At 39.2% G+C, this 13,467-nt stretch overlaps 2 protein-coding genes across 2 annotated transcripts; both read left to right on the top strand.

Moving 5' to 3' along the window:
• The first annotated feature begins 5,796 nt into the window (after window positions 1–5,796).
• LOC140765332 (BIIDXI-like protein At5g11420) lies at window positions 5,797–8,458 on the top strand. The gene is made up of 3 exons (XM_073104366.1): window positions 5,797–5,973; window positions 7,169–7,666; window positions 7,759–8,458. The coding sequence occupies exons 1-3, from the start codon at window positions 5,883–5,885 to the stop codon at window positions 8,286–8,288; spliced, it is 1,119 nt and encodes a 372-aa protein (XP_072960467.1). The 5' UTR covers window positions 5,797–5,882; the 3' UTR covers window positions 8,289–8,458.
• Window positions 8,459–9,079: 621 nt separating this feature from the next.
• Window positions 9,080–13,209, top strand: LOC140766182 (GTP-binding nuclear protein Ran-2-like). The gene is made up of 8 exons (XM_073105642.1): window positions 9,080–9,184; window positions 9,282–9,351; window positions 9,446–9,502; window positions 9,587–9,704; window positions 11,605–11,694; window positions 11,798–11,977; window positions 12,057–12,134; window positions 12,827–13,209. Exons 1-8 carry the CDS (start codon window positions 9,182–9,184, stop codon window positions 12,894–12,896), a joined length of 666 nt encoding a protein of 221 aa, XP_072961743.1. The 5' UTR covers window positions 9,080–9,181; the 3' UTR covers window positions 12,897–13,209.
• Window positions 13,210–13,467: the final 258 nt, after the last annotated feature.

Below are 13,467 nucleotides of genomic sequence, written 5' to 3' on the forward strand. Positions count from 1 at the left end.
ATTAACGTGAGTCTGGTGCGAGCTTAATTGCGATGTTTGACGCACGAGTTCTTTTTATGCCATGAAAGATACTGTAATTTCCCGTGAGTGAATAAATTTATTCAGACCTACCGCCAATACGTTTCAAGATGCATGCTCTTTAGTACCGTCTAGAGAGAGAGAGAGAGAGAGAGAGAGAGAGAGAGATGAGAGTTGCCGAGAGAGCCACATCCTCGTCTTCTGATCACAAAGCTCGTTTTGGTTTCTCCCCTGCCTTTCTCGTGACAGTTGTTCACTGTTAAAATATAAAATATATAAAACTATTGTTATCTTAACCGCATAAGACTTTTGAGTATTTTATGGATTAATATGGAACGAAAGCAAAAGTCTTAAGACTGTCAGATCCTGATCCTGGTGAGTTAACACGCTTTAATTATTTACAATATTTGCGAGGTGTTAATGTTTCAGATCTTATAAATTATTCGTTGTGATAATTATGTCCGGTGGCTTTGAGATCCAAGAGCTGGCAATGTAGAATTTCACTACTAAGGAATTAGTCTAGCAGGCAATCAGGTAGATAAGTATCCCCCAATTTGTCCTCGTTAGATCTGAGACAAAGCTTCAGTCTCCACGTAAAACCCAGGGTCCCCCTGAAAGTACCAGCTATGCTTTTATCCATAAAAATATGGGATCTTTTTCCACCTAGAATTAGAGGCATGGATCCCAGTGAAATAAAATAAGCGACTCGGTTCAATATGGGATCCTTTAATATCATGTTATTCTAACACCCTGCCTCTCGAGTGATACCTGTGATTAGAGGTCATTAAGAAAAAATCTCAGGAAGAATTTTACACAACTGCTATTCTTTTAATTTAGTCTCAAGTAGACAAACCAGATCGACACCTGTATATGAAATAAAATCTCTGAGATAAGTGGGGGAATAGGACTTATCAATTATTTGTCTTTTTTAGATCTACATTAGAAAATTTTAATTATAATTAGTTACATAATTATAATATTTTCAGTAGTAATTATAATATTTTAGGTGATTATAATAGTTTAAAAAAATTTGAGGAGCAATTATGTAAAATTCCAAACCAAACCACTATTCACGTACGCCACGCGTGAAGAGCCCAAAGTCACATCCTTCGCCCATCCCCCATCTCCACCCATCCATCGACATCTGCCCAGATGCAACGTGTCCCAGAAGGTAAGTAATCTCTCTCTCTCTCTCTCTCTCTAAACAAACGACAACTTATCCACATCCCACCGACGTGGGTTGCAGACCTCATGCACTGCAAAAGTGCACACAACTCCAAAGCAACGCTGAGTCTCGGTCCACGGACAAACTTGGACGACCAAAATATCCCTCCAAATTTTGAACGGTAATTCTACGTTCCAAATCACGAAGACTACCTCTCTATCTAGTCTCATACTATTCAGCTCAGTTTTGTAATCCATTTAGAAGCACAGTTGAGTATTTTTCAAAAGATTTTCCTTTCTATTTTATGTGGGAGAGACCGAGAAGGGGTGTGATCTAACAAATAGTAGAAAGTACAGGTTATCACTGCGAATTCAGTTAAATACAAGGTGTTAAATGCAAATTTAGCTCCACTAATTCAAAGATAACTTCCCACTTGTTCGCCCACGGTTTCTGGTTAAAACTAGGTTTTAACTTTACGAAAGTAAAGGTGGTAAAAAGGTCATTTTCCGCTTGGTCACCGCCACGTACCTGAACCCATCTCCGACCTTATCCACTCGTTTCCCTTCTCTCCTTAAAACCGGCCGCCCCTCCCTTTCTCCTCTCCTCAGACTTTTTAACTAACACAACCACCGAAGAAGCTCAGATCTACAAAACCTACCGACCAAAAATGGCATCTGGAATCGTCCTCTCCATCCGGCCCCCGGCGTCGGCGTTCCGAGCCCACGCCGCCGGAGGAGGGGATCGGAGATCCGACGCCAGCGGAGGCAGGAAGTGGTGGGCCCCGCTCTTCGGCTGGCCGGCGGAGGCGGACTACATCGACGGCGCTGGCGCTGCGGCGGGCCCGGTGGAGGAGGCGGCGAAGAGGCCGCCGAGCCGGCGGTTTGCGGCCCTCACGGAGGAGAAGGCGAGGGAGCTGCGGATGAGGACGATGGAGACGGAGAGCTTCCATGACGTGATGTACCATTCCGCCATCGCGTCTCGACTCGCTTCCGATCTCCCTCGCCGACCTGGGCAATGAGGGGGTTTGCGTTGGGATTTAGCTATTAAGGTTTGGGTTATGGGCGACCCCCCTTTTCTACGAATTCGCCGACATGGAATGGAAGAATGCTCTCTTTTTCTCTTTTGGAGTTTTTTTTTTTTTCATATATATATGTATATATATATATATATAAAATCGAGTGGAAGGATAACATGGCTGTGATTTGGGGATTTTTGCTCCCAATAAAATGTGATGCCATTTCACGTTTTCTCATGTATTTGCCTCTTCTTTTCGTTCGTTCTTTCTTTTGTACATCTAAATTAATTAACTGTTGGTGTCGTTGCAGAACATATCAAATATATGATCTTATTTTATCCGACTCCTCTTTACCAAAACATATTCTTCATGAGAGATGGATCTTCTGCTACCATGCCGTGTACAAGCGAGGTTTTTCGCAAGAAAATTAAGCCTATATTTTAGTACCGAACTAATTTGTATACTTCTAATTAAAAATACCCTCTTTCCATCGCGGGTAAGAAGTGAGAGGATGGACGAAGGTGGTGGTGAGAAGGAGGAGAGCTTGGGGTAAATATTTAGGAGAAACTTAAAAATAAGACCCTAAATTATATTATATTATTTATAAATAATGTCTTATCTGTTAACAAATAGCAAGCAATATGCCTTTTTATTTTCTAAATTACATTTATCTTGCTCCTCTAAAAACTTTATTCTATGAGATTTCATATTTCGATGCGACTTTAGTATTTTAAAAGCTTATCTTAATCATATTTTCTTATAAGTTGCGGGCACAATTTAGTTCTACTAAGCCAATTAATATCATGGTCAAGTTAACTTATATCTATCTATCTATCTATTATACAGTATGACGTGGCTTGATATCTTTTTCACAAATGGAAGACTCTATCAGTAATTTATAACACAGATAAATTAAATGTAGAATTTTATTTGTAACTCCTCAAAACTTAAAGGAAGTTCGGAAATTAGTGTGACAAGATGAGCTGTGGCCAAACTTGTTGGATCTCAAGGACAATAATACACTAAGATAGATCACAGGAGATGCTCATTTCTTACACATCCAATCATGTCATTCAGTCATATGACGTAAAATCTTCTACAAAAGAGAAGTCTAGATCTGTGCATCAAGCACGTTGGAAATAATTGACACACTAAGTGGCTTGCCGAGAAATGCCAAAACTAGTTGAACTACTTACTATTACTACTAAGAGAATTAAAGTTGCAATATGGTATATATACCATCTTGGTGGGTTACTGGAATTATCATTGTGATGCGTTTATTATTATTATGAGACAACTCATAGTATAACTTTTAAGTGCACGCCACATGCTGGAGACTAAACCGTGCAAGGATGGATTAATTAATTAGCACATGAAAGCCCAGAGGAGAGCACATGAGACTGCAGACTTTTCTGGGCCAGGATGGGACCATCTCCAAATCCTGGACACAATAATTATTCGCAGGGTACTTAAAAAATGCATCCAGAACTATTTGACTAAACTAGACCTCTCGGCAAGCTTTATTTACCCACCACTGGTTTACTTCTCAAATTTAGTATCCATATGAGTCTGTTTTGAATACGTTGGCATCCAAGTGATTGGTGTTTTACATCAAACTAAACTGTTGAATAAATTAATATTTTATATTGTGATGTTTTTAACTGAGGCATTCATATAAATTAATATCAATATTTTGCGTCGTTGAGGTGATAGTTAATACATCTAAATTAGATGATTTAAAGTGTAGCTTGATTAAAAAAAAAATATGACTTGTATTCCTATTTGCAGTCAGAATAAAATGAATAAATATTTTGGGGAACAAACTTTGTGAATTGTGATTTATTCTGGTCACCCAATAATCTACATCTTGAACTACATCACTGACAAATTTCAGGTACTTATAATAATACTCTCTCTCGAAGCATACATTTCAGAGTTCTTTAAGTGGAATAACGTATTCTAGTTTACCAAGGAAGAGCTTATAGATTCGCAAATGATGAAAAGAATATATATATATATATATATATATATATATATATATATATATATATATATATATATCTCTACTGGCACAATCACCCTTACGGATAAGGCAAACCTCCCTTAGTTATTCCCTAATCAGAGAATCATTTGAAGTCCAAGGTGTGTATTAATGTCTGCGTAATACTTGGGGAAGGGCCTTTCTCTTCTGCCACCGTCTTTAATTTTTTTATCTTACTTTACTTATTATTTAGAGAAATTTGTATATCACAATGCTTTATAACCTAATTATAATATATATTATATATTTTAATAATTTATAATTTAATGAATATGTATAAAAAAAATTACTTTATATTAGATTTGAACTAACACTATAAAAATATTTCGTTCCGTTAAATAAAAATATTTTATTTCTATAATGACTAAAATACTCTTAGTATAATTTATTTATTAGTACTTTTTATAATTTTTTTAATATAATTAACTTAATTTAAAATTTTAGCTAAATTTAAATAACTGATCTAATGAAAAGGAGTCTACACGTAATTATAAAATTATAAAATTTAATTTATAAATAGTAAAAATATAGGATCTATTTTAGAATTTTATTAGAAGACAGGGTGTAATATGCAAATTCACTGTGATTTAACCTACTAAACCACGTGCTTACGTCTACAACGGTGAATGGGTGATTTTTGGAGGAATCGCAGCCGCAGGATCAACTTCTTGTCAGAATCACAAAGGCGGAGAGGTCTCCCGACGGGGTGTGAATTGACAGAAGAGTCCTCGTCACGAGTCACGAGTCACGAGTCACGAGGCGCGCATCGTGGGGTTCTGATGCTTTGTGCTGGGTCACAGGAAGAAGCCTTTATGCAAGACATGTCCATGTGCATGTCCATGTGCATGATTGCCTCGCCCCCCTGACTCACTCACAAGGTCAAAACCGTCATTTTAGTAAACTTCATTTTTCGGAGAAACACGTCACAAAGGTAAAATTAAGCACTTCCAAAAATAAAGGCGTTTTATCTGCGCCAAGCTATTTAAATGTATTTCTATAAGAGTATATGTCTTAATTAAAAGTTAGTTAATAATTATAATTTGATCTGAACCACAGTGAGTTAATTGCTTAAGTTTAAGTTTGAAGATTAAACATATAAGTTAAAATTAGCCTAAACCATATAATAATTAGTTATAATTTCTCCTTTATTTATTAATTAGATCTTAAGTAGACTAGATAAAAATCAAGAATTCAAAAATAAGACTCAAATGGGTCATCATATAAGTGCACTATCATTATTCTTTATTATTCGGTATAAACTCTCCAGCACACTCTAGTATCAATAAGAAATTAAACCCAAAATTAATGTAGACTTTACAACACCAACATTTTGAAAGGGGCATCGTATTTGTTGTTTATGTTGCCTTTTATTTTCGTTTTACTTCTAGAAATAGGGGCAGTAATCCCATTCAATGCACACCTGGAAACATGGAGCAAATCACTCACTGACTCAATGGCAATTCCGAGAATAAGGATAAATCCATGGCATTTTTATTAAAGCGAAATCCATTTAAGCTTCAACCCAACCCCTCCTCTCCTCTCGACTCATCAGTAGACAGTGGACAGCAGTCCGTCTTCTACTTCTCTCCAACTCTTATCTTTAATTTCTCTTCTATATTTCTTCCTCTCTCCTCTTCGGCCTCATGCTCTCAAGCAATATGAGAAATATAACTTTCATCAGTTCCCTCTTGATTCTTTCTGCAGTCTTCCAGATAGCAGTCGCCTTCACTGATGGTAAGATATCAAATATTATTTACATTTTCCTCATTTTTGTAAGGAGTCTTTGGCTTCGCTATTTTTAGAGGCTCTCAGCTAGTCCTTAATCCTTTTATCTAATACTGACTTAGACTTGGGTCTTGGCATAAAAAAAAGTTCATTAAAACGGTCGATTAATTCGCCGTTTCTTCTAAGTCAATCTTTCCCATTAAATCTACCATGATATGATCATAAAGTTAATCAACATCTCATAGAAGGCTTTCGCAACAATGATGGACAGTAGAGGAAATAAAAGAGTATAATGCATAGAAAAATAATTCGAGTTTTTCTAACTTGAGCTTGCTTAAACTACATGCATAGCTTTAGAAAAGAAAAGCTAATCTTTCTCGCCCTATATAGATTAGATAACTAGGACAGCTCTTTTAAATAGAACTAGCCAGGTCCTAGTGATAGACAATGTTAAAAGAATTGAGTTTTTCTAGTCATAGACAGTGGTATAGAAGAGAGTACGGAGAATACTAAGAACTTTATTTTGCAATTAATCATCTATTCTGCCAACCACGAGAGAATCAACTTTAGGGTGCAAGGGCTAATGGCGCACATGAGACCCACATGGCAAGCATTCAAGGTTCCACTATTTATTTAAACAGGCTGCCTCCCTTTTAGCCCCTCGTCTTAATTAACCTGGGCCATGGCCCCAAATTATTTCCTCTATTCTAATCCTTTCGGCTCTTGCTATGTGACTGGCTATATAACGCCACCCTTGAATACAATATCCCACGTAAATAATAATAGTTATAACTTTATAACTACAGATGGTGTTCTATTACTAACTACTATCTTCTTATGTAATATATTTTTGCTGCTGTTATGTGTAAGTAGTATTGCAGAAGATATTCTAATAGGTGGGAGCGAATTTGTTGCAGACTGACCTCAGGGGCGAAGCTAGGATTTATTGTTAGAGTGAGTAAGGAGATAATATAATATTGTTTAATTATTATTTTAATTATTAATGTGCATTGTATTTATACTATAGAGGAGGGGTTTCTTGATGGAAAAAGGACAATATTTGGAATTAAGAAATTTTAAATCAATAGGGCAGGGGGCCATGGCTAGCTAGCTCCTGCGCGCCATCTCATTGACTAGACGTGATCGTGATCGTGACCATTAGTATTAGTATGACAAATGGAATCCACTCACCTCTTACATTCAGGTCTTCTACCAAATGGCAACTTCGAGCGAGGCCCCCCATCTTCCATGCTCAAGGGTACAAAGGTCATGACCCGGAATGCCATCCCCTCCTGGGAGATCTCCGGCTACGTGGAGTACATCGCCTCGGGCCAGAAGCAAAACGACATGCTCCTGGTCGTCCCGGAGGGCTCCTACGCCGTCCGATTGGGCAACGACGCCTCCATCAAGCAGCGCGTGCGGGTGACACGCGGCATGCGCTACTCCCTCACATTCAGCGCCGCCCGGACGTGCGCGCAGGCGGAGCAGCTCAATGTCTCGGCGTCGTCGCAGTCGGGGCTCCTCCCCATGCAGACGCTGTACAGCAGCAACGGATGGGACTCCTATGCATGGGCTTGGATCGCCATGGATGACGACATCGACGTGGTCGTGCATAACCCGGGGCTCACGGAGGACCCCGCTTGCGGCCCACTCATTGACTCCGTTGCCATCAAGGCATTGTTCCCTCCTAAGAGGACTAACAGTAAGCAACTCTTCCTCCCAGCAATACTAATCATAATAAAAGCAAAAGTCAGGGTGTTTTCCATAAAATAACATTTTGAATGGAATCCGCAGAGAACCTGGTCAAGAACGGCGACTTCGAAGAGGGGCCTTACATCCTCCCCAACACAAGCTACGGTGTGCTCATCCCCTCCAAAATCGAAGACGACCACTCCCCTATCCCAGGGTGGATGGTGGAATCCCTCAAAGCCATCAAATACCTCGACGCCGCCCACTTCATCGTCCCCCACGGCAGCCGCGCCGTCGAGCTCCTTGCTGGAAAGGAGAGCTCCATCGCGCAAGTCATCCGCACGTTCCCCGGCCGCTCCTACGTCCTCACGTTCAAGGTCGGCGACGCGAGCAACGCGTGCATGGGGTCGCTTATGGTCGAGGCCTTCGCCGGTAAGGGTACCGTCAAGGTGGCGTACGAGTCCAAGGGCACGGGAGGGTTCAAGAGGGCCGTGTTGCCGTTTAAAGCTACCGGGGCGCGTACGAGGCTGGTGTTTTGGAGCACGTATTATAGCACGAGGAGTGATGACATGAGCTCGCTTTGTGGGCCTGTGCTTGATGACGTGGCTGTTGTTAGTGTTCGACACCCTAAGTGAGAGTAGAAATTTGCGGGCGATTAATTAGTACTATTGTTCCGACATCGTTAATCAGCTGCTCACATGAAATCCTTCATGTCGATCATCGTATTGTTTCACATCAATATGCTATCATTTTAATAATTCTCTATTCTATATTCAAAGAAAGCAAAGCAATAGCCAATAAGGCATATTTTATAGAAATAATTATACTTAGGCCCCCTCATTTCTAACATGCACGCCAGTCAGAAATTTGCATTTCGTAGTTATCCATTATATTTCTCTGTCAAAATTTGACACGTGAGTATCCTGCGACCAATTTTAAGTTGTTTATAGATTATTATACATATACTTCAAAGAAAATAAAGAGAGCAAATTTGATAATAAAATAATTATCTAATATTTTTCTATTAATATCATAGGACAGAATATCTATAGTTTAAGGGGTTAATGTACAACGAGGGATGCATTTGAAAATGAGCAGTAGTTTATAGAATCTTGATGTTAAATGATCGTCTTAATGGATCGGGTACGTAACACACGTAAATCTTAAAAATAAGATCCGAACCATCAAAATAATCCGGCGCTGAGTTGGCCACCTGCTGCCACCTCACCTCGCACATACGCTGAGAGACTGCGGTGAAGAGACGCAGCATCCGCCGCCCATCGCCTATACCACACCAATGACAGGCCCGTTCGCCACGTGTACGAACCTCGTTGAATTCACGGTGGGACCTGGGTATCCAATCCAACGGCTGGGTGACTCCCGTCAAGTTAAAGCCAACAGCCTCGAGGGGTTTGCGTGGGATCTAAGCCCGGAACCCCGCCTATAGGTTATATATACTCCTCGTCTCGTCTTCTCGACATCCCATTTCAAAACCTCGTCGAAACCATCGAAAGGGAGAAGAGAATCAATGGTGTCTTCCTCAATCTCAGTTTCCATGGATTTCTAGGGTTAGGGTTGGTTTAGGTCTCTGATCTCAGCTTCGTGTATCCTAATGCTTCGTTTCGCAGGCGCTCCCTAACCAGCAAACGGTGTCCTACCCTAGCTTTAAGCTCGTTATCGTCGGCGACGGTGGCACTGGTGATCGCTTCGTCTCCCCATCCACATTTCTTTATCCTCAATTTCCTTGTTGATCATGGGTTTTATGGAGATTTTGTTTGATTTGTTATTGTAGGGAAGACGACGTTTGTCAAGAGGCATCTTACAGGGGAATTTGAGAAGAAATACGAGCGTAAGCATAAAATTCATCTGTTAAGATTGGTTTCCCATTTTATAGATGAATTATCGTATGATATTTTGTTCTGGTAAATGGCAGCCACCATTGGTGTTGAAGTCCATCCCTTGGATTTCCACACCAATTGCGGGAAGATCCGATTTTACTGTTGGGATACTGCTGGACAGGAGAAGTTTGGTGGCCTTCGGGATGGATATTAGTGAGTGTTGCTTATTTTTGCATTTTGTTTTCTGTATCACATTAATAGTGCTTTGATCTCTTTCTGTGGTGTTGCAATCTAATTGTGCATGGATTATTGGTTAAAAGCCGTATCTTTGATAATGTCTAAAGTGATTTTTTTAAACTGAAATTGCTGAGCTAGACATAAGTTTCTTCTACCTGCAACTGTTAAGAACTTAGAGTATTGAAGTTTATGGGATCTTGCTTTTGATCTGACAGATTTCTGTCTGTACTTTTTATGTGCTTTGCGTACTGCCTCTCAAGAAACAACTTTCCCAAATAGCAATAGGTTAAACAGGATTTGAAGTTTCGTAACCTCTTCTATGTTGTCTCGTGTTTCCTTTCCATATGCATTGATTTTGTCTTAGAATGCACATATTGTAGACATTATTATGATATAACGACTATGCTAGTGAAAGAAAGAAAGTCAGAAAGCTGAACTTGCAGATAGCAGTCACTGGCAAAATCCTAACTGAAGAAGCGAAGATATTAGCAGTAATGCAGTTGCTCATTTCTATTGTGATGGTCATTAACTTTGACCATATGAATATCATCAGACATGACTTTGTCTACCAGACCATTTGTACAGATCGCTTTACTCTGGAACCTTTAAGGTTCTAGGGTAGGTTCTTTCTTGTCTCAGTTACTTATAGGAAATATTCATTCTAGGGGTTGGCATCCTATTGGTAGCAGGCGTTACAATGATATAATTGGAGTTTGATCAGGTTGTATCAATTGAAATAAAGTTGTTTTGGAAGAAAAATAAAGTTTTTGTCGGGGGGCATTCGAACGCATTGTGTGTACGCTTGCAGACGTTCACAAATACAGAAAACGGGAATTGTGCGTTCGAACGACCTCGAGCTCGTTCGAACGCGCCAGTTCAAACGCCTACACACGTTCGCAATTACAGAGAACGGAAAATTCGTGTCTGAACGGTCTCGGGCGCGTTCGAACACACCACGGTGAGATCATTTTGTTTTTTAGAGTTTTATTTCTATTGTTTGAGTCCAAAATATAGCATCTTAGTATTGTGGAGTGCACCCTAATTAGGTTATGCTATGAAATCATATTTTTTTTTCTCCTCTCTCTCTACCTCTCTCTCTCTTTCTCTCATCTTTCCTTCTTACCCTAACTTCACATCGTCTCTAACTTCCATTGGTTAGACCTTCCTCCTCATCTATCGCAGCTCTACTCCTTCTAGGAGCGATTCCTTCTTTTCCTTCATCCTATTCCCTTTTTTATTCGTTAATATTCTCATCCACATACTATCTCCTCTTTCCTTTCCACCACCATCAAGATCTCCCTTCAATCCAAATAACCAACCCATCCCCATCTCGATCCAGTCCTTAACATACAAATTTGTTAATTCTTGCTTGGAGCTTTATTGACTTTCCAGTTGATTGATCTTTTAACCTCACTAGTAACAATCACACCAGTACAATAATAGGAAATACAGTCGTTTATTCTTCTTTATTCGCATGTCTTCGCCATTTTGTAATGTCTGCTATATTCATCTTTGTGGATTTGCTTGATATGATAATTGTGAGTGTTTGTCACAAACTTTGCATTCGTAAGTGTTGCCTTTTTCAGTTAAAAGTATAAAGCTTGTTCATGGAGATGGAGTATGATAATCATGAATGGACTGATCAGGGATAGTATAATGCATCCTGTGATTTCTTCTCATATCTACTGCTTTACTGTTAGAGATTGCAATTAGATGCTTTTGAAAATTTGTCTTTTGTTTGTCCCTATGTATTTATATCATCATTATTTTAGAAAGGCATGGCATGGCATGACTAACATACTGCTACATTCTTTTGGATGCTACTCTCTTGTTAGCATTACACTGTTATGCTTACTTGATATATTTCTTTTTCCAGCATTCATGGTCAATGTGCAATCATCATGTTTGATGTTACTGCCCGCCTTACATACAAAAATGTTCCTACCTGGCACAGAGATCTTTGTCGGTTGGTAGTCTTTAGGAGCGTTTGACCATTGCCTCTTTTTATTTCTCCATGGTAGATTCCTAATTGAGGTTCATTTCTGGTGTATTCATGTGCTTGCAATCAGGGTGTGTGAGAACATTCCCATTGTCCTCTGTGGAAACAAAGTTGACGTAAAGAACAGGCAGGTGAAAGCAAAGATGGTCACATTCCACAGGAAGAAGAACCTTCAGTACTATGAAATCTCTGCTAAGAGTAACTATAATTTTGAGAAGCCTTTCCTGTATTTGGCCAGAAAGCTTGCAGGGTAGACGTTATATCTTAAACTCAAACTTTATACCTTTCAAGTGTCAGAGAATTATTAATGTGAATCATACCTTATGCAGGGACACAACGATTCACTTTGTTGAGTCACCAGCTCTTGCTCCTCCTGAGGTTCATATTGACCTTGCTGCACAGCAACAGTAAGTGAACTAGACCTGTCTTCATCTATATTGGCCTCACTTGTAGTTTTGTACCGAAAACCTGTATAGAGAGAACCTGTGCATTTGAAAGAAGTGCTATGAAACTTCTGAAATCGTTATAAAGAATGGAAGAATTAAGCAAAAGTAGTTTGAACTTTGAGGCTTAACAGATCTCTTTGCCCTGTAGCTATCAGTGGGTGGTCCTAAAAAGATGAGTTTGTGAGGCAGTGCATGATTATTGGATCTATGTGCGCAAGTGTTTTCACAATGATTAGTTATTAGGTATCTTGTCTAGGATGACTACTAGTATTTATTTGGCATATATTAATCTTTCCTGAACACTGTCATTTCCTTCAGAATATCCTGTAGACATGGCGTGATACAGGCATTGCTATGATAGTTGTGTGTGTAATAGCTAGTAGGTTATAGGGGTTAGAATGTCTGGCAGTTAACACTTGATAAATAGTTGCTCTCACTACCCCTATCTAGATCATATAATCAGATATATATATTCTGCACCTAGCCACCTACAATATATAGTCCATTTCTCTTTAAGCTGTAATAGGATTACAAGATACTGAATAGTGAATGGATTTATCCTATAGATATTTCCAACAATCTATATTACTGAATTACTTCTTTCATGTTTTTCCCCCCTCTTTATTTTATAACTTTCGTTTTCATCTCTCCAGATATGAAGCTGAGATAGCAGCTGCAGCAGCACAGCCTCTTCCAGATGACGATGACGATGCATTTTATTAAGTGTAGATTTCTGAGGCTAGAGATTTGTGTCTAGGACTCTAAGCAGTGATCTGCAAGTAGGCATATGGGAAAAATGCCTAGCCAATTGAGTATATTTTTTATATGCATCTCATAGCATAGTTGGTGATCGGACTGGAGACCTTCGACCATGTCACTTGGAACTGCTTTAGATGTTGTCTTGCTGGTTCACTTGTGTCTGTCAGTTTTCTTCCTGTGATATTCATCTCTCTTTCGGAGATGTAGAGTGCTTCAACATGTTGATTTATTGACAAAATATTCATCTCTCTTTCGGAGTTTACTATTCTTTGTTTAACATTCTCTGTGCTGATTCATATTATTTCCCATCTACATATTTATAGTACCTGTGGGCCCTATATAGACCACATTAATTAGCTGTGTGCATAAATTGGCTGATGTTATGCCAGAAGCCTAGTGGATCTTCTAGCTCAACTCTGTTCAGAATTATGGGAGGTACTGATTTTATTTTATTTGACCAACGGTACTGATTTTAATTATCGTGAAAGTTTGTAAATCAGTATTGAAATAAGTTTCTCTTCTGCTTTAAGCCTTT

Source organism: Typha angustifolia, chromosome 8, assembly GCF_048772165.1.
Source record: "Typha angustifolia cultivar Huaian chromosome 8, ASM4877216v1, whole genome shotgun sequence".
In the NCBI taxonomy this organism is placed as follows: Eukaryota; Viridiplantae; Streptophyta; class Magnoliopsida; order Poales; family Typhaceae; genus Typha; species Typha angustifolia.